General features: G+C 37.8%; 2 protein-coding genes and 1 pseudogene across 2 annotated transcripts; 2 read left to right on the forward strand and 1 right to left on the reverse strand.

Moving 5' to 3' along the window:
• Window positions 1–1,541: 1,541 nt before the first annotated feature.
• LOC132639590 (protein TPR3-like) lies at window positions 1,542–16,651 on the reverse strand (annotated as a pseudogene).
• A 1,937-nt stretch (window positions 16,652–18,588) lies between these two features.
• On the forward strand, window positions 18,589–21,132 carry LOC132639592 (topless-related protein 1-like). The gene is made up of 11 exons (XM_060356031.1): window positions 18,589–18,665; window positions 18,752–18,931; window positions 19,027–19,140; window positions 19,242–19,254; window positions 19,628–19,732; window positions 19,822–19,906; window positions 20,012–20,082; window positions 20,237–20,351; window positions 20,452–20,555; window positions 20,637–20,768; window positions 21,037–21,132. The coding sequence occupies exons 1-11, from the start codon at window positions 18,589–18,591 to the stop codon at window positions 21,130–21,132; spliced, it is 1,092 nt and encodes a 363-aa protein (XP_060212014.1).
• A 21-nt stretch (window positions 21,133–21,153) lies between these two features.
• Window positions 21,154–21,759, forward strand: LOC132639593 (uncharacterized). Its single transcript, XM_060356032.1, has one exon. It carries the CDS (start codon window positions 21,154–21,156, stop codon window positions 21,757–21,759), a length of 606 nt encoding a protein of 201 aa, XP_060212015.1.
• The last annotated feature ends 2,930 nt before the right edge of the window (window positions 21,760–24,689 follow it).

Genomic DNA, 24,689 nt, shown 5'->3' on the forward strand with positions numbered 1-24,689 from the left:
GAAGAAAATTAGTATGTTTAGTTTTGCATTTATTCTTATATTTTATTATTTACTTACTTGAGTGTGTTAGAATTGACAAACATCATATACATAAAATTACATACAAAATGCACATAAAATTATATGCTCAAATTTTTATAGAAAACACAAAGAAAATAGAGCATAAAAATTGTCGATTACATAATACATTAAAAATCCATAGAAAATACATAATACATAAAAAGCCATAGAAAATACATAATGTATAAAAAGAGCAACTACTAAAAACAAAAACAAAATACATAGGAAATAATAAACCTAACCGACAATGCAACATTTCAAAATTACAAACAACAACAAGAGACCACAAATCATCCTCCAAAATTTCAGATTCTCTTTCAAAGCATTTGTCTCGCGGTGAGAGTCTCTAAGATTATCCTTGAAAAAACTCTTTTTTTTCTTCCGATTCTTTTAGCAACAACTCAAGAAATTCAATTTTTTCTAGAGCTTCCCTAAGTTGACACTGCAAATCAAATTTCACGGTATCTACATTGCTTTGTGAAGTCGTGGTATCTCCATCAACCGGTGCCTTTTTAAACTTCGCCGCCATCGTTTTATTCACGAGAACTTCGTCTTCCCACCGAAAATATTTGCACCCACCATTTGCCTATAAAAATAACAAATAAAAATTTAGGTTTGTAAAGTAGATAATGTAGACAATGTGAAAAAAACTCTATAAAAAGTTGCAAAATAAACTTACTTCGGGCACTTTACAATGCCAAAAACGACGGATCGGATTTTCTGGGGTCCTTGATGTTTTGAGCTGGCAATATACAGCGCACTTAAAACTTCCGGTTCCATAGTATAAAACGACGTTATAGAGTTTTGAGATATGACTTATGGAGGGCTAAAGTATGGGAAAAGAGTGAAATGGAGGAGATGAAGGAATGGAGAAGTGTGGAAAATGGAGGTTCTGCCATAGTTTTAATGGCTTGTTTAATGCTGAAATTTCCTATGTTAAAGGACTTAACTGAGCCGTTACAGTTAAGTCCTTTAACGCAGGAAATTCTGCGTTAAGGTTACTTTGGTAACATTTTTTTTTCTTGGAGTATTTTGGTTCATTGCCTCCTTTGTTGGGTCATTTAGGTCCCGGACTCATACAAACAAGACATTGATATCTAGGGCGAAAAAAGTGTAACGATGATGTAACATCTGAATAAGTTATAGTGGATTCATGTTATATTGTTGATTAATTGATTGATAGAGTCTCTCTCTTACACTTGAAGTCGTGGTATCTCATTAGAGCTCATTTTCCAGTGAACTGTCTATATCTTTTTTTCTCTTCAGGTATTTTGGCTCTCCCCTTGAAAAGATCGTTTTTGGTTTCTTTCTTCTTCTTCGTCCTCTCCCAAGCATTGCGTATTTTCCTGTTCTTGTTCAAATCCTTTTTTCATGTGCTGTTTCAGCTTCTTGAGATGGTAAAATGAATGAAGAGAAGCCTTTCATGCAACATAAACAATAACACTAATATATATAAGTATAATAAATAATTTTCCACTTAAGGTTGCATGAAAAAAACAATTTGATATATATTTTGCCAACGGGGAGAACCAGCTCCAAGTAATCACAATTCTTCATATGAATGACCTAACAATGTATAAATGTTCTCCTTATTTTCCACCAAATCCTTTAAAGAGTATATTTTAGGCGAATCTAGAATTAACTGCTACATTACTACCTTTGTATAATCATTTCGTCATCGCCTCTAGATGGCACGAGCTGCCATCTACCTTCAGACTCTGGAGGTTCATTAACGACTACCCCACCATCGTTTAAACCCAAAGCAAACTGGTTCGGATTTTGTGGATGAGCAGCTACCACCAGAGGGAACATATAAGAACTGCATTTGAACAGTAAAATGACGAGTCAATACAAAAATCAGTGAAAGGCAGTAACATAGGATTTGCATGTAAATATTTTCCTTTCTAACATTCCTCTGGTTCTTTCTTTTGATTATACGTTCAGTGTTCCTAACACAAAATTTATGTAAAATAGAATACTGTTCATTCTTGTTCAAGTTTAGTATACACAAGTAGAAAGGCAGAAGCTATCTAAACAAGCCACAGTAAAGAAGTAGCTGCAACTACAAATAAATTTCTTTTATAAAAAATTCATATACTGCTTGAAACATGATTTTCTATGATTCCCAGGTTATGAGTCATACTGCATCATGATTGAAATACTTAAATGCAGATAAAGAAAGTAAAGTAGGAGAGCGGTTGTCATATTTAACATGGAATAAATAAACCAATCAATACAAAAGTTGAGTCCTCCCAGATTCCAATAAACTGTAAAGCACATCAAATTACCTGAAATTAGAAGGGAGGAAAGTACAAGGATCTATCTCATATTTGGGGGAGAGATCTGAAGTACAGAGTATCAAAACGAATCCATCTTTCATAACGGCATAGATCCACTGACTATCACATGAGAATGTTGCATGTGAAATTCGCGCACAGAAGTTTTTGATGATCCACTGGCAAATATGACATCAAAAAATTGTTTATTATTGTTGATATGGAAAGGAAAGAGTATTTTTAGTATTGCTTTCTTTTTTATTTCATATCAGGGCCGGGGATTAGAGAGAGAGAGAGAGGAAACCTGCTTGACACATTCTAGTTTTGTTGTTTCATAGATTGCAATTTGAGTCTCATGTACGACAAGGAAGCGTTTCTCATCTCGGTGAAATTGGACGGAAGGTCTCTGATAGTTCTGTTAGTAACCAATCAGGAGACATCAGCAACATTGTACTTCGCTTCCTCTCCCAGTTTGTTGAATCCCACACCACTATCTGGCAAAGTAAAAGAAACCAAGTAGAAGACAGTTGGTTCTTCCATGTAAGAGAGGTGCTATATGGTCCTTTCAAATGACTACCAATATATCCTATGTTCTCATTTATCACAAAGAAAACAACTATGCTTCAATCTTAAAGTGGTTGGTTACATGAATCTTTTAAATCCACGCTGCTTTTGCTTTTCAATTCAATACGCAATAATTCAAATGAGGGGTTAGAGGTTCTCATTTATATAACAGAATTAACTATCAAATAGGACACAAAATGTGCTATTAGACACTACAAAGTTAACTTGTAACTTATAGCAAATCAATTCTCAGCTTTTTTCTAATGGTGAAGGAAAAAACCTCAGAGTCTGCTCCTGAAGAAACAAGCACATTCAGTATATTAGAGAAGGTGAGTCCGATAATCCTTTTAGAATGTCCCTTAAGCCTCCTTATGACCTGCAAGATCAAATGAAAAAAAAAAATCAACTTTCCCTGGTCTTCATATATTTGACACTTTCCTCAATGGGAAGTGAGAGATAAATATGATACCTCATCCAAACGGACACTGTAGACAATGATTGTCAAATCATCCATCCCTACAACAATCACATTGTTATTAGACGGGTGGCAAGCAATACATGTTGCTGCAGGTGTAGGAGGCGTGATACTTTTCAATTTCTGTAGTCGCAGAGCAACATGTAGAGGAAGTGGTTCGACCACCCCCTCCCTTTCCACAGCGACTTCAGAAACAGAAAGCAGATTCGGGTTGCAAGAAATTTCTTGAACTCTTAAAACAGGTACACATCAACATACCTTTGGTGGAGCTTTTGCAAGAGGTTCCAAAATATGCTAAGTATATCAAAGATGTGGTTGCAAAAAAACGGTGTTGGATAGAGTTTGAGACTGTTGCACTTACTGAGGAGTGCAGTTCTAGAGTGAGGAGTAAAATTCCTCCAAAGTTAAAAGATCCGGGCAGCTTCACAATTTCGATTACGATTGGAAACATTAAAGTTGGGCTAGCATTGTGTGACTTGGGTGCTAGTATTAATCTGATGCCCACCTCTGTGTTCCGAACATTGGGCTTGGGTGAGCCTAGGCCAACCACTATTACGTTGTAGTTGGCTGATCGATCTCTTGCTTATCCTGATGGTATTATTGAGGATGTTCTTGTGAAGGTAGGCCTATTTATTCTGCCGGTTGATTTTGTGATACTTGATTATGAGGCAGATAAGAGTGTTCCTCTCGTCATGGGGAGAGGATTCTTGGCCACTGTTGATGCTATGATCCGAGTGAAAGATGGGAAGATGTCCATGACAGTTGATGGAAAAAAGGCGAATTTTGATGTGTTTAAAGCTACCAAGCTTCCAGCCCATTATGAGGAGTTGAAAATGATTTTCGTGGTGGAGTCCGAGCTCACTAATGCTAAGTTAGATCACTTTCTAGCTTCGCGAGACTCGTTGGAGACAACTTTAGTGTATGGGGAAGATCTGACAATTGATGCAGAAGTCGAGGAGTGTCTTAGCATTCTTGAGACTTCATGTGCTTATCTACGAGCAAGTACACCGTTTAAGGAGTTAGACAGACTAGAGTCATGGAAGAAGCCGAAACCATCTATTAAAGAGGCTCCAGTTCTTGAGTTGAAGCCATTACCTCCTCACGTTCGCTACGCTTTCTTGGGTAGTGGAGACACATTGCCCGTAATCCTCTCTGCTTATTTGACTGATGTGCAGGTTGAACGTGTGTTACGCGTGCTAAGAGATCGAGTCCGATCCCTTGGGTGGTCGATAGCTAATATTTGAGGTATTAGTAGCTCGTTTTGCATGCACAAAATATTATTAGAGGAAGACAGCAAACCTAGTGTTTAGTGCCAGAGGAGACTGAACCCGATCATGAAAGAGGTGGTGAAGAAAGAGGTAATCAAGTGGCTTGACAGCTACATTATTTATCCTATCTCTGATAGCAAATGGGTAAGCCCTGTACAATGTGTTCCGAAGAAAGAGGGCATGACTGTGGTAGAAAACGAGAAGAATGAATTGGTGCCTCAACGAACTGTTACTGGTTGGAGGATATGTATTGACTATCTCAAGTTGAACAACGCCACCAGAAAAGATCACTTTCTTTCGCCCTTCATAGATCAGATGCTCGACCGATTGGCTGGGCACGATTATTATTGCTTTCTGGATGGCTATTCGGGTTACAACCAGATCATGATTGCACCTGAGGATCAATAGAAGACCACATTCACATGTCCATATGGCACGTTTGCATTCCGGAGGATGCCTTTCGGTTTGTGCAATGCTCCAGGTACTTTCCAGCAATGCATGATGGTTATTTTCACCCATATGGTGGAAAATTATATGGAGGTATTTATGGATGACTTCTCTGTTTTTGGGTATTCTTTTGATGACTGCTTGAACCATCTTGATGCCGTGTTAGCTCGTTGTGAAGAAACGAACTTGGTACTTAACTGGGAAAAATGCCATTTCATGGTTCGAGAGGGAATCGTTCTTGGGCACAAGATATCGGGCAAGGGAATAGAGGTTGACAAGGCGAAGATTGAAGCAATTGAAAAATTGCCACCACCCGTTTCAGTTCGGGGAGTGCGCAGTTTTCTTAGGCATGCAGGATTCTATCGACGGTTCATCAAAGACTTCTCTAAAGTTGCTAATCCAATGTGCAAGCTTTTAGAGAAAGATGTGAAGTTTGTGTTTAATAAGGCCTGTCTGACGGCTTTTGATGAGCTGAAATGAAGGTTAGTGTCTGCTCCTATTATCATCGCACCCGATTAGTCTCTGCCGTTTATTTTGATGTGTGATGCAAGTGATTTTGTTGTAGGAGCTGTCCTTGGTCAGAAAAGGGACAAGATTTTTCATCCGATTTACTATGCCAGCAAGACACTTGATGCAGCCCAGATGAACTATACTGTCACAGAGAAGGAGTTATTGGTGGTTGTCTACGCCTTTGACAAATTTCGATCATATCTTGTGGACACGAAGGTGATTGTGTATACTGATCACACTGTAGTTCGTTATTTGTTTGTGAAGAAGGATGCAAAGCCAAGGCTTATTTGTTGGGTGTTACTGCTGCAAGAATTTGACATCGAGATTCTTGACTGAAAGGGCACAGAAAATCAAGTAGCAGACCATTTATCGAGATTGGAAGATCGGGAACATGTGGATGAGGCAGTGGCGATTAAGGAGACTTTTCCTGATGAACAACTCTTTGCTCTTCAATCAACTGAGGTTCCATGGTATGCAGACATGGTGAACTTTATAGTAAGTGAGATTTACCCCCCTGGCGCTAATCACGAGAAGAAGAAGCGGATTTTGCATGATAGTCGTTTCTATGTTTGGGATGAGCCCTATCTCTATAAGGTTGGCACATATCAGCTGATTAGAAGGTGTATTCCAAAGAAAGAGGTCCCCGCGATCCTTGAGAAGTGTCACTCATCACCCTATGGGGGACATCATGTGAGTGACAGAACAGCTGCAAAGGTACTTCAGTCCGGGTTCTATTGGCCTACTTTGTTCAAAGATGCTCATGAATTTGTGAGAGCCTGCGATAGCTGCCAGAGAATCGAAAATATCTCCAAGGGTCATGAAATGCCTTTGAAAGGCATCTTAGAGATCGAATTATTTGATGTGTGGGGTATCGACTTCATGGGCCCCTTCATACCGTCCAAGGGAAATACATACATATTGGTTGTTGTAGACTATGTCTCGAAGTGGATGGAAGCCAGTGCACTTCCCACCAACGATGATAATGTGGTGGCCAGATTTCTGAAAAAGAACAATTTTACAAGGTTTGGAACCCCTCGAGCCATCATCAGTGATCAAGGTACGCACTTTTGTAATCGACTCTTTGATAAATTGTTGCTCAAGTATGGGGTGAAACACAAGATAGCGACTACTTATCACCCTCAGACGAGTGGTCAAGTGGAGGTATCGAACAGAGAAATCAAGGGAATTTTGGATAAGATTGTGAGCGTGAGTAGGAAAGATTGGTCACTGAAGCTCGATGATGCTCTGTGGGCATACAGAACAGCTTACAAAACTCCGATTGGCACATCTCCTTATAAGCTCATTTTTGGTAAGGCATGTCATCTACCAGTTGAGCTCGAGCATAGAGCATATTGAGCGATCAAGAAGCTGAATCTAGACATGGTTCAAGCTGGAGAAAAGAGACTGTTGAAGCTGCACGAGTTGGAAGCATTTCGCTATCATGCTTATGAAAACGCGAAAATGTACAAGAAGCGAACTAAGCGAATTCATGACAAAAGGATCCAATCTCGTGACTTTGAGCCTCGGCAGTTAGTCTTGCTGTATAATTCTAAGCTAAAGATTTTTGGTGGAAAGTTAAAGAGTAAGTGGTCTGGGCCGTTCAAGGTAGTTCGTGTGACCGTACATGGAGCGGTTGAGCTAAAGAAACCCAACTCGGATGAGACATTACTGGTGAACGGGCAGAGAGTGAAGCATTACTACGGGGAGGCCACTGACCGTGCAAGGTCCTCCATCGATCTAGAAGAGGCTTGAGGAAAGCCTAGGTCGTGCCGCGACGTTAAATCAAGCGCTTCTCGGGAGGCAACCCGTGTGGAAAAAAAATGAGAAAAATTCAAAAAGAGTCGTGCCACGACCTTAACTAAGGCGCTGGTTGGGAGGCAACCCAACGTTTATGTGCATATAGGTCACGTTTGTTCATGTTGCAGGAATAGGAAAGGAGGAGGACCGCAAAACAAGCAAGTACCAGTAGAAACTCGTCCCAGGTTTGCCATATGAGTTGAACCCACCATGCGGGGCCAACGCTAGAACGGGAATATCCTGCAACTATTTTTTCCGCGTTGTACTCGCGACGCGGGCGTAACGCCAACTCTGATGTATATCCTGCAGCTGTTTTTCACGCGTTGTACCCGCGACGCGGGTGTAACGCTCACTCTGAGTTTTTGGAGAAAAAAAAATTGTCTGCGTTGGACCCGCTTCACGGGGTCAACGCGGAACTGGCGGTTCAGATTTGTTTTAAATAAGCAGATCCGCCCCCATTCCCACTCTCTCTCAAACACACCTTTCCCTCTCTCTTTCCCTTTAAAAATTCGAATCCCACCCTTTCTTTTTCCCCAAATTTCATAGGAAACCCAATTGTAACTTCAAACAAAGTGTGATTTCATCTCATAACATCAAGAGGTAAGCACAATCTTTTCCTTTTTCACTTATTTCTCAAGATTGAAGTTGTAAAACTAGGCTTGTTGGGTTTGGGCGAAATCGGGGCGGGGATTGGGTTGGTTGTGTGTTATTGATGTTTAGGCTAGAAGGTGAATCCATGATAGAAGGGAGGGTTTAAACCCACCATTGTTGCTTAACATTCAAAGGGAACAATTCTATGCCCGCCACGTGTTTGTAAATATGCTCGAATGAATGTTTATGTGTAATTGTGAAGTCTTGAGTAGCAATATGACACTAAATAGTCGTACGAACCGTGGGACATCATTTGTGCCTACCAAATTGTGGATTGGGTTGAGAAAATCATGAACCACCAACCCAAAGTCCTAACACATGAACTAGTGCCCCTAGTTTTTATTTTTTCTCTTTTCTTAGTTTTCTTTTTTATTCTAGTCTAATTTAGTTAACTTCTTTGTTTTCCTTTGTTTACGTAGTTAGAAGTAAGTGTGGGGTCGGCTCAACCCCAACTTAGGTGTTAATCGTAAAAAGGCTCGAAAAGCTAGAAAGGGGGCCACACAACCCCAAACTTGGAAGATATCGAAAGAAATTAAGTGTGGGGTCGTTTCACGACCCCTTTGGTTTTGGAATTTGATTCACGTTTGGTCTTGTGTTGTTTTGCAGGCAAAATGGTTAACAACAAAGGAAAGGGAAAATCGGCTGCCACTTCCACCTCCCAAGGCACAAAACGGGGGAGAGCCAACTCCCCCAAAGCTAAAAAGACAATAAATCGCTGTCGGGGGGGTAAGCAACCAACCGTCTGTATCCCTCGTGCTCCATCGTCCAGGCCCAGGCCAGATGTCCGTGTATCCGGGGAGGATTGGTATGACACTTTCAACCCCACAGCTGGGTACATCCATGAGCTTGCCATAAATGGCACCCGATTGCAACGCTGCTTTAGGAATATGTACAATCGGGTGGTAGAAATGAGGTAGGTGTCCATCTTTGAGACACCGGGGCCAGTTAACATCGATCTTGTCCTCAAGTTCTATGCTAATATCACGTTCAACCGACATGGAAAATGGGAGCCGACCGTCTATTGCAGGGGCAGGGATATACCCATCTCACCATCCCTATTATGTGCACACTTGAGCGTCTCTGATCATCTTATCGAACCGTTGTTGAATTTCATTCACTGGCCTGATTACAAGGCCATTCGGGAAACCTTGTGTAGTGTGGATTCCAAAGCTTCATGGGCCCGTTATGCGGGAAAGTATCGTAAGCACAAGTACATGACGATGAGTAATTTCAATCAGGAGGCACAGGTATCGTTGCGGTTGTTGAATTACCGAATCTGGCCATTGGAGCACTATTCTGATGTGTAAACAGAGCGGGTCTGCATTGTATACTTCCTTATGAAGGGACAACCCATTAACATAGGGTATTTGATGATAAAGGAGATGTAGAAGGTTCGATTACACACCCCACCGAAGTTGAGTTTCGGTAACACTCTCACGGCTTACTTGATGAACTTGATGAACTTGAATGATGGATTAGCACAGCCGTCTGATAGAGTGTTACCACCTCCTAAGGATGCCCTGGATATTTCAAATTTCAAGGCACCAGAGTTGAGCAAGAAGCAGCAGCTCAACCCCGCCGAGGAGAGGGCAGCCCAGTCTACAATGTTGGCCCAACTTTACATAGGGATGACAGTAGCCGCTGAGCACTTTGAGTTCGATATGTCTAGTGTGTTTGCTGCAGTCCCACACACCACGTACTCCCAAGCTCTTGTGGGAGAAAAGGCCACATTAGCTGCCGATGAGGATGTGAACTCGGCGGACTTGATTGAGGCTGATATAGCCGCGAGAGAGGAGGTAGAGTCCCAGATGGGGGATGAGAATGATGATTATGCTGCGATGGAAGCCGAACCTAAGGATGGCGAGGCTGATGAGGATGACTAGGCCCTAGTGGGCCCCAGGGAGTATCTCTCGGCTTACTATTGTTTTTATCTTTTCATATGCATTGAGGGCAGTGCATGAAACTAAGTGTGGGGTGGGAGTACGTCTCGAGATAGAGGATGCTTATGCCGTAGGATTTATTTTTAGGATCTAACTTTAGTTTAGTCTTTCTTTCTAGTTTAGGACTATTTGAAAAAAAAAACTTTTGTTTTTAGAGTAGGCCCTCAGTAGTGGCATGAGTCATCCGTTAGGATTTCTGTTTTCTTTGTGTTTTAATTCTTAGTCATAGAAAGGGCTTTTCTTGATGACGGGTGGATGACAACCTGTTTGAGGGAAAATTAGTCCTTAGGATAGGTGTATTCAAATGCTAGGTGCACTGGTTAGGTGAATTATTGGCATATGAGTGATCTTGAAATTTCTTTTTGTGTGAAAGCATGCCTTGAAATTGTATCACTTCTCTTGAAATCACTTGAAAATGGTTTTTGGTTGACTCGTTATGACCCACTTAGCATTGTTGTTTCTTATTGTTGTTTGATTCGAGGGAAAACCGGATCCCTCTTGTGTTGATTGTGTGCCATGTGTGTGTAAGGTTTTGCATTTGTATCCATGTTTGGTATTGACATCTAGAACTTGCCTTGTGTGTTCGCGAAGCGAAATGAAGTTCGATTAAGCCTAGAAAATGATAGAGGCGTTTCTTTGATTAGTCACTAAAAAGCCTAAAATGTATATCCTACCAACTTGTAAACAGTACCCTAGTTAACCCTTTTGAGCCTTTAGCCTTTTCTTTGATAGCAGTTAATTAGCCTCTACCCCTTCGTTCTATAAAACTTGATTTTTGATCCAAATACTCTATGAGCACTTTAATCAATTACATATATAATGGGAGTTGGGATGTGAAATAAAGAGGGGAAATGGTTATTAATTGTAATCTAGGAAGACTATGGGAGCACCGAATGAAAAGAACTAATTTACTTGTTAGTTGGGAATTGAAAAAAAGAAAAAGCAAAAAAAAAAAAAAAAGAGAAAAGAAAGAGAAATCTGAAAAAGAAAAAAAAATGTAGCGAAAAAGTTTCCCTTCTAACTTGTGAGACCTTTAAAAGAGTGGTGCTTAAACAAACAAAAAGGGGTGAATTAGGAGAAATTTAAAGGTTAGTTGGTGTTGAATAAGGGCTAATGAAGAAATTGTGCAAGAATGGTAGAGGTATATGTATTAAAGTGCTTAGGGAGGTTAGTCACTATTATCCAAATAATTCCTACTCGTCCCTTGGCCTACATTACAGCCCTCGAAGTCCTACTTGATTCTAGGTTCGTCTTACTTGTATTAGTGGAGTGGTTACACTACGGGCAAGCCTATGGTACGTCGTACTTTGCGTGTGATATTCTTTGTGAGAGTGAGCGTGATTATCGATTATGTCCATTGATTTATACATGTGTAATTCTTGAGAGATGTGGACTACTTTCTATGGGTGAGGGTACATGATTACCAATAGAGTAGTGAAGTGTTGATTTCTTGGTCATAAGAATGGTTACATGTTTTAAAATGGTGTCATTGGGTTAATTGGTTTAAAAGTGACGTGTTTTTTAGGAAAATGGTCATTGTTGTTGAAAACAAGGTTTTAAAATCTTTGGCATGGCTTTCATAACTTGGCTCATTGTTTTGGTTTTGAAATCGTTCCTTTGACATAGCCATACTAGCCGAATCTCGTTGCAGACCTGTTTGAATGAGTTAAATGAGAAATGCAGTATGGTGTTGGTTCGTGATTGCTCGAGGGCGAGCAAGGTCTAACTAGGGGGTGGTGATATTTGGCACAAATATCATGTTTCGTGTCATTTTACATCACATTCCTAAGACTTTTAATGCCTAATATATGATGAAATCATCGTATTTGAGCTTATGTCGCTATATTTCATGTATCTAGGTATGATGAAGACAAACGACGGGAAACCGAGCAGTTTTGGTTGATTCTGGAGGTGACCTTGTGTACACGAGTGAACGAGAGAAGCTTTGGACACTTAGGTGAATTTCTGGAAGAATCAGGAACAATTGTGCCACACCCGCGTCGCGGATGAAACACACAATGGCAATCACGCGTTGAGCCCGCGTCGCGTGGACTTAACAGAAAAATCAGCTGCAGGAACTTTCTCAGTCAGGTGTTGAGCCCGCGTCGCGGACTTAGCACAAATAGAAGCCGAATTCACTGAAGACCCCGCGTTGGACCCGCAACGCATGGCCAACGCGGGAATGTCGAATTTTGTCTGATTTTAAGTAGGATTAGGACCCTTTTATTTGGTTAACAACCCTAAACTATAAATATCTATTTTGCTCATTGTTAATGACGTGCTGGGATTTATTTTATTTTTCATCTTTTTCAACCCTAGATTATTCATGAATTCTTCTTGTTTATTAAGAATCATGAGTAGCTAAAACTTCTCAATTCTAGGGTTGTGGCGAAAGACATGATAGTTGGTTTGACGACAATTATTATCTATTGATTTTAAATATTTTGGGTTGCTTATTTATTCTTGATCTTAATTATTTGATTATCTGGCCAATAGTTAGAAACTATCTGTGGTGCGTGAATTGGACTTGAGAAAGGGAGTTCACGTACGTAATAAGAATAAATAAAGTTTGTTCGATTCAATCGTTTCGCTACTGAGGATAGAGATACACCCTTTAGCCCTACTTAGTTGAATACGGAGAATTAAATGCGTTCTTGTTACCTCTGATGACCATAGAGATATAGGCGTTATAGTAACATCTACAAGCTTGTGAGTAGTTCGAGAGAATATCATAAAGTTATAATTAACCCGTCAACTAGTAACCCAGGAAATAAAATAGGTGGAATTGTCCAAAGATCAACTGGATTGTCGAAAGCCATGACCCTAGAACTTTCTCTCATCTGATAAACCTTACAATATTTTTCGAAATATTCTCAGTCACAAAAACATCCATCACAAATTGTTTACTTTTCAGTTTTAGTTTAGTACAACAAACATCGTGATTTTCACCTTCTTGAATTGTTTCATTCAAATTTGAATTAGCTTAACAGTAGAATCTAATTCTCTGTGAGATCGATATCTGGACTTAACAGTCTATATTACTTGTACGACCACGTATACTTGCGTGTGCATTTGGGAGAAACATACATCCATTGTCTATCAACCATGTGGATTTGTTGGTTGTGTTTTCTTCATGAGAAGCCATAAACAAGCTTTCTTCTTCCTTTTCTGACTCTTCAGTAAAATTTTCCTGCTGCTCATGGTTTTGTTGTGGTTGATTCTGCTTGACCCTACAATTCTTCTCAATATGACCCATTTTTCTACAGTATCTGCATTGAATAGACGACTTTCCTTTGAACCAGCAGTCCTTTTCTTGATGATTGGTTCTTTTACAACGGTTGCAAGGTTGAAACTTCCCTTTCTTTGAAGATTCCTTCCATGTTTTCCCCTTTGCTACTTTATCTCCTTCCATCCTTTTATTGTCCTTCGCAGGCTGCTTGCCTTTATGCTTTGCTTGAAATGCCACTTCTGCTACTTCTTCATCTCTTATACGTTATTTTAGTTCTTGGGCTTGCAACTTGCTGATCAGTTCTGCTACTGATAAAGTCTTCAAATCACATGATTCCTCTTTTGCTGAAATCTTGGACTCAAACCTTACTAGTAAGCTTATCATCATCTTCTCCACCGCCTTTGAATTTGGAAAGACTTCACCAAACAATCTGATTTTATTTACAATCTCCAAAAGTTTGGCAGAGTAGTCTTTCACAGTATCTCCTTCCTTTATCCTTAACATCTCAAATTCTCTTTTGAGAGTTAGGAGTTTGACAGTCTTCACTCTGTCTCTTCCGTCGAACTCCTTTTTTAGCTTCTCCCATGCTTCTTTAGGTGTCTCACAAGCCATTATTCTTGTGAAAATCACTTCTGAGAGTGCTGAATGAAGACATGTCAGAGCCTTTGGTTTCCTTGACTTCAGATCTTCATAAATCTTCATCTGCGCAACAGTTGGATTTGGTCCAAGTGGAGGAGGATCAGCTTCACTTTCAATTGTTTCCCATAAACTAAGAGCTTTGAGATAAGCCTTCATTTTTATCATCCATGTGTGATAATTCTCCCCTGTAAACATATGAGGACCTGCACCCAAAAGGTTGTTGGAAGCCATGTTACTGCTGCTTAGCTCCCATCACCTTAGAAGAACTGAAGAAAAAAACTTTTTTCTTTTTTCCTTCACAGATCCCTCAAGAAGAAGTGCTTTGATGCCACTGTTAGCTATTTGAAACTACAGAGAAAACAAAGAAGGTTCAGCAGAAACTTTTTCATTCATTTCATATTCCAAAAGGCATACATACATATATCTACATAATACACTTCAAAAGTTAGTAGGACACCTTACTTATCCAACCACTATTGTCCTTTCCTACAAGACATATTCCACAAAATAAGGAGCACCATTCCTTTACAAACTAAACAAAAATATCAAAATAGGAAATATTAAATTAAAGATTATCTAGAAAAAGTCTCATTTTTCTAACAAAAGCAATACTAACAGAACAGAGCACAAAATTCAGAAAATAAGTTCCACTCCAGATCCAAATATATGAAGACATACCAAAGAGAGATCCATCGGAACTCCATAGGATTTGATTGACTGAGATACACGGATCTTCAGTTATACTTTGCTGAACAATTATGGAAACCACCATTGGTTACAGTAAGAAACAACTTTTTCACTTTTAAATATCAGTTATAAATGGTCATACCAGAAAGGCATATGAAACAGCTTTTCCTGCCCAGATCATCCTTGAAAACAACTTTTCTTCAGAACTAACATCCCACAGCTCTACGCCTCCAACATTGTCTCCAACTGCAAAAGAACATCGTCACTAGCAATGAGTTTCAGTATTCAAAAACTTTATCACAAATATATCAATTTGCGAACTATAAATTCCTTCTCGATGAGAAACCTATCAGAAAAGTCCGTTGAATAAGATGAAAATCCATTGTGGTTGGAGAACATCCGACCTTTAAAACACGTTCAACGGCCTTAGGAAAGTCGTCAGAGAGGTTAGACGACACATCCTAGTTTTGACAAGGAACACTGGTGGATAACACCTTCTGCATGAATATAAGTACTTAAATAATTCAAATTTACTGATAGGCAACTAAACCATCAAATGACGATACCTCTTAAATTGGGAGAATAGAATAACAATGTATGTTCAAAGTACTTCACCTCATTCATACCCCCTGTAAAGCTTACACCATATAAATTACCAGAATCCTGAACAGCTTTCAAAGTTGTAGCTAACAAGAATAGCCAACAAAACAAAAGCGACATTATTGTTTAGCAATATATAGTAATTCAACTGCATAATAGGTACATCAGGTTTCCTAGATCAACAGCCTCACCAGAACCCATGTCATCAAATACAATGGAAGAATTGAAGAACATTTGTGGAAAAGCTGGTTTTGCAACCGGTATGGTTTTGCTAGGCTGATGAAGAAGAATTCAATATTAGTTGAAATGTCTCCTGCAAATGTGAAGTACTGCTATAATATAAGAAACACTTCCAAATAAGTTACCCTTGGTCTTTTCTTAACCGATTGATCTTCAGGTTCGAGACACTTATGATCCGTGAAGAGTGCCTTGATCTCTAGTTCTGGTTGAGGATTCTCACAATTAATATGCTGCGAGTTCAAGCTGTATATATTGAGATGATATCAGCTCTTTGCAAACATCCATAAAGGTATAAAAAGGAAATTCAAACATTATCGAGTGCATTAGATGAAGGAAAGGAGAAAAAAAAACACTCAGGTTAATTAGATTATATTGGAGTTGGTGGAGTTTCAAGTAGTCAATGAATAAGCGGATTACAAAAAATAGAGAGAAGATAACAAACAGTAACATACTACCTTTGATTAATTAGACGGCGCAATCTTGACTTGTCTAATTCTGGAAATTTGACTCTCCCCTGAAACTGTGGACTTGATTCAATGATAGCCTTAAGTTTCTTCATCATTTTGTTTCCTAGAAGATATTATGTCTCCATAAATTGCAATAGGAGTATATTTTCTGCGCATAAAATTAATAGTAATCAAGAGTTTCTTGTCAGGCGTCTTACTTGTACAATTCTATCACCTAGATAATCACCATTGATAATCAGTTAATCCAACCTGAAGGCATCCAATGTAAGAAGCTGAGCCATCTCTCTATGAAGCTCTTCATTTGACTCGGCAAACACTTTAAGATCTTTCGATAGGATGTCTAGAGCATTAATATGATCTTGCCTATCACCGGAATAAATTATATATAAGAACTTTATCCAAACTTTTGCCTCAGAAAACTGCATATTACATCTGAATTCTAATAATCACAAGATTACCTGTCGAATGCCTCATGGAACTTTTGTTTCCTTATCTCAAAATACCTTTTTAATGAATATTTATTGTCACTGACACCAGTGAAACTTGAAAGATAATTTTCAGTCTCATCCCAATTGCCACTAAGCACCAGAGCTTCAAAACGTTGCATGTCAAAAAAGAACCCTGCCTCCTGCTCTAACCTATTTCACAATTTTACAATCCCCATAAAAATACACAAAATGACTCTTATTCACCCTGGAAAAAAAAAAAGCATAATGGAACTCACATGTGAGCAGTTTTTGTGAGGTTCTCCTCATTGCAGAACTGCAATATCAAGAATATAAGGTCTTTACTAAGAGACATAGTCAATAGATCTTCTCTTCCCTTCAAAACCTTCAGATAATCAGAGCGGTCAGTATAGTGTATGACGTGTGGCTCTACGGTAAACCAATAGTTTTTGTTTTGACCCTATATATGTACCAAGAAATATCTATAACTAATTTGATTGTAAACACAATTATTAATGTATATCAACTCGAGATCATTGCAGGAACTCATAGACTTCAAATCTTGAATCTGCTTCTAATTGAATGAGAGTGCAACTAGACAGGTCAAGCTTGCAGATGGAAACACAGAAGAGAGGAAAACAATAAAATGAGCCAGATAAGAATCTCAATGATCTCAATTGCACAAAGTTGAAGAAAATTTAAGAACCGGGCTACCAAATAACAAACGATGAACACTTGATCAAATACCATCCACAGTCTTCTTTCACTTCTTTTGTCCATCAAATCAAATTGGAGAAAGAAGAACTTAAAAGACTCAAAAACTTTTGGAAATGAAAAAGACTGGAGATACAGAATGTAATTATGAAAAGTGACCACAAGTTATTCAAAAAAATACAAACAAATACTCATTGTGTCACAATTTAAATGTCTTAGTTTGATTAGGCACAAAATTAAAAAAAAAAACTTTTGAATCTTGCAGTCCTAAATTAAAGACGTGTATAATGTACTAAAATGTCTTTTGAATGTTATGATTATAAGCTTGCCTTATAGACTGTTTGAATTGTTAACTTACTCAATAATATTCTTTTTGGGACAGATAAAAAGAGAAGTAAGATACTTAAATGGAGACTGGGGGAGTAATCAAAAAACTGAGCCTAACCTACTTATCTATAAACCTTTGCTAGTACTGTGTAAAAGAATGAGGAAAGTTGGAAGATAGTAGTTTCTTTATATAGACAGAGAGAGAGAGAGAGACTTGAGATGAATAAGTTAGTTTGCTTATTATCTATGACACACAAGCTTTGTAGATTTTGTTTGTGTTTGAAATGGAATTTCTGTTCGGGTATGGTTTTTTTTTAATTATTTAAAAACAATTTAAATTAATATAGAAAATAAAGGAAAACCATGCATGTATATAATCCAAATATGGCATGTGAATTAGGGCTCTAAAATTGTTCTTTCTTAGTGGTCTAAAAGAGAAAAGCATCAAATGAAATATCTTGTAATTCACGAAAAGCTATTTTCTCTTATTTAAAAACCTGATTCATTTTTATCACAACATCTCAACTGTCATTTTGCTTTTGCAAGGTACTCAAGAATAAAAATCCTATAAAATTAAAGGGGAATCACATGGTCATAAAATAGCTTTTAAATGAAACTATATCATCATCATATAATACTAAAAGTGCGAAGGTTCTACCTTCAAAGTTAGATTACCATTTTGCCCCTACAGTAAATCAAAATTATTCAAAATGTAATAAATAATTTAATTAAATATTAAATAGTACTGATATTTTCATTACATGAAAGTTGAATCACACGTTTAGAGCATTAATAAATTTTCCACCCACCCCACATTGAATCAAAACCGAATAAAATATCTAATTAATAGTAGTAATATTTAAAGTACATCATGGGTGAGTGAATAAGAAGTTCATTAGTCCAACTTTAATGATCCACATTCACTTCCCCCTAAATGTATGAGCATGAAACGATAAATGTGGAGGACATCCTTAACGTGGAGGATTATTCAATCTGCTAGTGTGTGTGTGTCTATATATATATATATATATATATATATATATATATATATATATATCGAGTTCCTGCAATGATCTCGAGTTGATATACATTAATAATTGTGTTTACAATCAAATTAGTTATAGATATTTCTTGGTACATATATAGGGTCAAAACAAAAACTATTGGTTTACCGTAGAGCCACACGTCATACACTATACTGACCGCTCTGATTATCTGAAGGTTTTGAAGGGAAGAGAAGATCTATTGACTATGTCTCTTAGTAAAGACCTTATATTCTTGATATTGCAGTTTTGCAATGAGGAGAACCTCACAAAAACTGCTCACATGTGAGTTCCATTTTGCTTTTTTTTTTTCCAGGGTGAATAAGAGTCATTTTGTGTATTTTTATGGGAATTGTAAAATTGTGAAATAGGTTAGAGCAGGAGGCAGGGTTCTTTTTTGACATGCAACGTTTTGAAGCTCTGGTGCTTAGTGGCAATTGGGATGAGACTGAAAATTATCTTTCAAGTTTCACTGGTGTCAGTGACAATAAATATTCATTAAAAAAGTATTTTGAGATAAGGAAACAAAAGTTCCATGAGGCATTCGACAGGTAATCTTGTGATTATTAGAATTCAGATGTAATATGCAGTTTTCTGAGGCAAAAGTTTGGATAAAGTTCTTATATATAATTTATTCCGGTGATAGGCAAGATCATATTACTGCTCTAGACATCCTATCGAAAGATCTTATAGTGTTTGCCGAGTCAAATGAAGAGCTTCATAGAGAGATGGCTCAGCTTCTTACATTGGATGCCTTCAGGTTGGATTAACTGATTATCAATTGTGATTATCTAGGTGATAGAATTGTACAAGTAAGACGCCTGACAAGAAACTCTTGATTACTATTAATTTTATGCGCAGAAAATATACTCCTGTTGCAATTTATGGAGACATAATATCTTCTAGGAAACGAAATGATGAAGAAACTTAAGGCTATCATTGAATCAAGTCCACAGTTTCAGGGGAGAGTCAAATTTACAGAATTAGACAAGTCAAGATTGCGCCGTCTAATTAATCAAAGGTAGTATGTTACTGTTTGTTATCTTCTCTCTATTTTTTGTAATCCGCTTATTCATTGACTACTTGAAACTCCACCAACTCCAATATAATCTAATTAACCTGAGTGTTTTTTTTTCCTCCTTTCCTTCATCTAATGCACTCGATAATGTTTGAATTTCCTTTTTATACCTTTATGGATGTTTCCAAAGAGCTGATACCATCTCAATATATACAGCTTGAACTAGCAGCATATTAATTGTGAGAATCCTCAACCAGAACTAGAGATCAAGGCACTCTTCACGGATCATAAGTGTCTCGAACCTGAAGATCAATCGGTTAAGAAAAGACCAAGGGTAACTTATTTGGAAGTGTTTCTTATATTATAGCAGTACTTCACATTTGCAGGAGACATTTCAACTAATATTGAATTCTTCTTCATCAGCCTAGCAAAACCATACCGGTTGCAAAACCAGCTTTTCCACAAATGTTCTTCAATTCTTCCATTGTATTTGATGACATGGGTTCTGGTGAGGCTGTTGATCTAGGAAACCTGATGTACCTATTATGCAGTTGAATTACTATATATTGCTAAACAATAGTGTCGCTTTTGTTTTGTTGGCTATTCTTGTTAGCTACAACTTTGAAAGCTGTTCAGGATTCTGGTAATTTATATGGTGTAAGCTTTACAGGGGGTATGAATGAGGTGAAGTACTTTGAACATACATTGTTATTCTATTCTCCCAATTTAAGAGGTATCGTCATTTGATGGTTTAGTTGCCTATCAGTAAATTTGAATTATTTAAGTACTTATATTCATGCAGAAGGTGTTATCTACCACTGTTCCTTGTCAAAACTAGGATGTGTCGTCTAACCTCTCTGACGACTTTCCTAAGGCCGTTGAACGTGTTTTAAAGGTCGGATGTTCTCCAACCACAATGGATTTTCACCTTATTCAACTGACTTTTCTGATAGGTTTCTCATCGAGAAGGAATTTATAGTTCGCAAATTGATATATTTGTGATAAAGTTTCTGAATACTGAAATTCATTGCTAGTGACGATGTTATTTTGCAGTTGGAGACAATGTTGGAGGCGTAGAGCTGTGGGATGTTAGTTCTGAAGAAAAGTTGTTTTCAAGGATGATCTGGGCAGGAAAAGCTGTTTCATATGCATTTCTGGTATGACCATTTATAACTGATATTTAAAAGTGAAAAAGTTGTTTCTTACTGTAACCAATGGTGGTTTCCATAATTGTTCAGCAAAGTATAACTGAAGATCCGTGTATCTCAGTCAATCAAATCCTATGGAGTTCCGATGGATCTCTCTTTGGTATGTCTTCATATATTTGGATCTGGAGTGGAACTTATTTTCTGAATTTTGTGCTCTGTTCTGTTAGTATTGCTTTTGTTAGAAAAATGAGACTTTTTCTAGATAATCTTTAATTTAATATTTCCTATTTTGATATTTTTGTTTAGTTTGTAAAGGAATGGTGCTCCTTATTTTGTGGAATATGTCTTGTAGGAAAGGACAATAGTGGTTGGATAAGTAAGGTGTCCTACTAACTTTTGAAGTGTATTATGTAGATATATGTATGTATGCCTTTTGGAATATGAAATGAATGAAAAAGTTTCTGCTGAACCTTCTTTGTTTTCTCTGTAGTTTCAAATAGCTAACAGTGGCATCAGAGCCCTTCTTCTTGAGGGATCTGTGAAGGAAAAAAGAAAAAAGTTTTTTTCTTCAGTTCTTCTAAGGTGATGGGAGCTAAGCAGCAGTAACATGGCTTCCAACAACCTTTTGGGTGCAGGTCCTCATATGTTTACAGGGGAGAATTATCACACATGGATGATAAAAATGAAGGCTTATCTCAAAGCTCTTAGTTTATGGGAAACAATTGAAAGTGAAGCTGATCCTCCTCCACTTGGACCAAATCCAACTGTTGCGCAGATGAAGATTTATGAAGATCTGAAGTCAAGGAAACCAAAGGCTCTGACATGTCTTCATTCAGCACTCTCAGAAGTGATTTTCACAAGAATAATGGCTTGTGAGACACCTAAAGAAGCATGGGAGAAGCTAAAAAAGGAGTTCGACGGAAGAGACAGAGTGAAGACTGTCAAACTCCTAACTCTCAAAAGAGAATTTGAGATGTTAAGGATAAAGGAAGGAGATACTGTGAAAGACTACTCTGCCAAACTTTTGGAGATTGTAAATAAAATCAGATTGTTTGGTGAAGTCTTTCCAAATTCAAAGGCGGTGGAGAAGATGATGATAAGCTTACTAGTAAGGTTTGAGTCCAAGATTTCAGCAAAAGAGGAATCATGTGATTTGAAGACTTTATCAGTAGCAGAACTGATCAGCAAGTTGCAAGCCCAAGAACTAAAATAACGTATAAGAGATGAAGAAGTAGCAGAAGTGGCATTTCAAGCAAAGCATAAAGGCAAGCAGCCTGCGAAGGACAATAAAAGGATGGAAGGAGATAAAGTAGCAAAGGGGAAAACATGGAAGGAATCTTCAAAGAAAGGGAAGTTTCAACCTTGCAACCGTTGTAAAAGAACCAATCATCAAGAAAAGGACTGCTGGTTCAAAGGAAAGTCGTCTATTCAATGCAGATACTGTAGAAAAATGGGTCATATTGAGAAGAATTGTAGGGTCAAGCAGAATCAACCACAACAAAACCATGAGCAGCAGGAAAATTTTACTGAAGAGTCAGAAAAGGAAGAAGAAAGCTTGTTTATGGCTTCTCATGAAGAAAACACAACCAACAAATCCACATGGTTGATAGACAATGGATGTATGTTTCTCCCAAATGCACACGCAAGTATACGTGGTCGTACAAGTAATATAGACTGTTAAGTCCAGATATCGATCCCACAGAGACTTAGATTCTACTGTTAAGCTAATTCAAATTTGAATGAAACAATTCAAGAAGGTGAAAATCACGATGTTTGTTGTACTAAACTAAAACTGAAAAGTAAACAATTTGTGATGGATGTTTTTGTGACTGAGAATATTTCGACAAATATTGTAAGGTTTATCAGATGAGAGAAAGTTCTAGGGTCATGGCTTTCGACAATCCAGTTGATCTTTGGACAATTCCACCTATTTTATTTCCTGGGTTACTAGTTGACGGGTTAATTATAACTTTATGATATTCTCTCGAACTACTCACAAGCTTGTAGATGTTACTATAACGCCTATATCTCTATGGTCATCAGAGGTAACAAGAACGCATTTAATTCTCCGTATTCAACTAAGTAGGGCTAAAGGGTGTATCTCTATCCTCAGTAGCGAAACGATTGAATCGAACAAACTTTATTTATTCTTATTACGTACGTGAACTCCCTTTCTCAAGTCCAATTCACGCACCACAGATAGTTTCTAACTATTGGCCAGATAATCAAATAATTAAGATCAAGAATAAATAAGCAACCCAAAATATTGAAAATCAATAGATAATAATTGTCGTCAAACCAACTATCATGTCTTTCGCCACAACCCTAGAATTGAGAAGTTTTAGCTACTCATGATTCTTAATGAACAAGAAGAATTCATGAATAATCTAGGGTTGAAAAAGATGAAAAATAAAATAAATCTAGAGAGAAGGTAATATGACGGCTTACAAGTCTTGGAATAATCCCAGCACGTCATTAACAATGAGCAAAATAGATATTTATAGTTTAGGGTTGTTAACCAAATAAAAGGGTCCTAATCCTACTTAAAATCAGACAAAATTCGACATTCCCGCGTTGGCCAAGCGTTGCGGGTCCAACGCGGGGTCTTCAGTGAATTCGGCTTCTATTTGTGCTAAGTCCGCGACGCGGGCTCAACACCTGACTGAGAAAGTTCCTGCAGCTGATTTTTCTGTTAAGTCCACGCGACGTGGGCTCAATGCGTGATTGCCATTGTGTGTTTCATCCGCGACGCGGGTGTGGCACAATTGTTCCTGATTCTTCCAGAAATTCACCTAAGTGTCCAAAGCTTCTCTCGTTCACTCGTGTACACAAGGTCACCTCCAGAATCAACCAAAACTGCTCGGTTTCCCGTCGTTTGTCTTCATCGTACCTAGATACATGAAATATAGCGACATAAGCTCAAATACGATGATTTCATCATATATTAGGCATTAAAAGTCTTAGGAATGTGATGTAAAATGACACGAAACATGATATTTGTGCCAAATATCACCACCCCCTATATAAGTAGGGACATTTTCTTCTTTTAAACTAAAAACCCTAAACCTAAACTCAATTTCTCCTTCTTGGTAAGCGTTCAATCGTGAATTTATCGTCAACGGCAGCCGGAGTCAAATGGATAAAAAAAATCAAGATACTGATCAATCATCCGGAAAGCTTCATATCCTTTCCGGTGCAAGCATCGCCAAAGGTTCTTTGCAAGATGACGAGATCTTTTCTTGAAGTAGCCTAATAATTTAATATTTGTGAGTTGTTTTGTTTCATTTAAGAATCTTGAACAAAACTTTTTGATAATTGCTATCAAGCGCTGAAGTAGAGAAAATATTTATTAAAGATAAAGAATAAATATTTTGGGTTAAGTAATTAATGAAATTGGTAAAAGTTAGCTCATGTGATAGCAGCGAGGTTAGGAGATCCCAAATTTAAAGTTCAATATTAGAAGTGCGGAAGCAAAACTATAAAAGAACCTAGAAAACTAGAAATAAAGATATGGAAAATTCAAGAGGACAATCCAAGAATTTCCAAGAATGTGATGTTCAAAAGTCTTGACAAGTCCAAGTAACAACATATAGATTTATGAGAAGAAATCTAACGCCTTTGCTTAAGAAATGAACTGAAACGCAGATCTTGACCGCTTTATAAGTAACTTAAGACAACAATTTGTATGTAAAATTAATCGCCTTCTAAAGAATATCATAAATAAATCAAAGATATCACAAGAAGAAATTACCTTATACCTTGAATAATGAAACTAGTAAAAGCAAAACACGAGCCACAAATGTTCACAGGACTCTCAATGCTATTATCAATAGTGTAATGTCTCTATAATGAAGAAAAAACACTCTTATTTATAGGAGGAAAATGTAGTTGCCAGCCCTGATAAAACCCTAAAAAATGAGACAGTTAACTAGAATAGCAACCCATTATGGTCCAAAACTTAAAGGCATAATACATAAACATGCCCTCAAACTTGGCCTCAGCTGCCAAGTACACCCTCCAACTTTAGGTGTGCACAAGTAGGCACCTCAACTAGTATAAAATTGAACACGTAAACACAAATACTAACATGGCACATAAATTTCGATGGTGTCTAGATGATCATTTTGTAAGTCGGAGTGTGCA

This window comes from Lycium barbarum, chromosome 5 (assembly GCF_019175385.1).
Source record: "Lycium barbarum isolate Lr01 chromosome 5, ASM1917538v2, whole genome shotgun sequence".
NCBI classification, from domain to species: domain Eukaryota; kingdom Viridiplantae; phylum Streptophyta; class Magnoliopsida; order Solanales; family Solanaceae; genus Lycium; species Lycium barbarum.

What these genes read in the sequence shown, in the direction of transcription:
- LOC132639592 (XM_060356031.1), top strand. Translation starts at nt 18,589, where the DNA reads ATGTCTCTTAGTAAAGACCTTATATTCTTGATATTGCAGTTTTGCAAT. An exon ending in CGGTTAAGAAAAGACCAAGG is followed by an intron (nt 19,733 to 19,821) that starts GTAACTTATTTG and finishes CTTCTTCATCAG; the next exon opens with CCTAGCAAAACCATACCGGT. An exon ending in TCAACTGACTTTTCTGATAG is followed by an intron (nt 20,352 to 20,451) that starts GTTTCTCATCGA and finishes GTTATTTTGCAG; the next exon opens with TTGGAGACAATGTTGGAGGC.
- LOC132639593 (XM_060356032.1), top strand. Translation starts at nt 21,154, where the DNA reads ATGGCTTCCAACAACCTTTTGGGTGCAGGTCCTCATATGTTTACAGGG.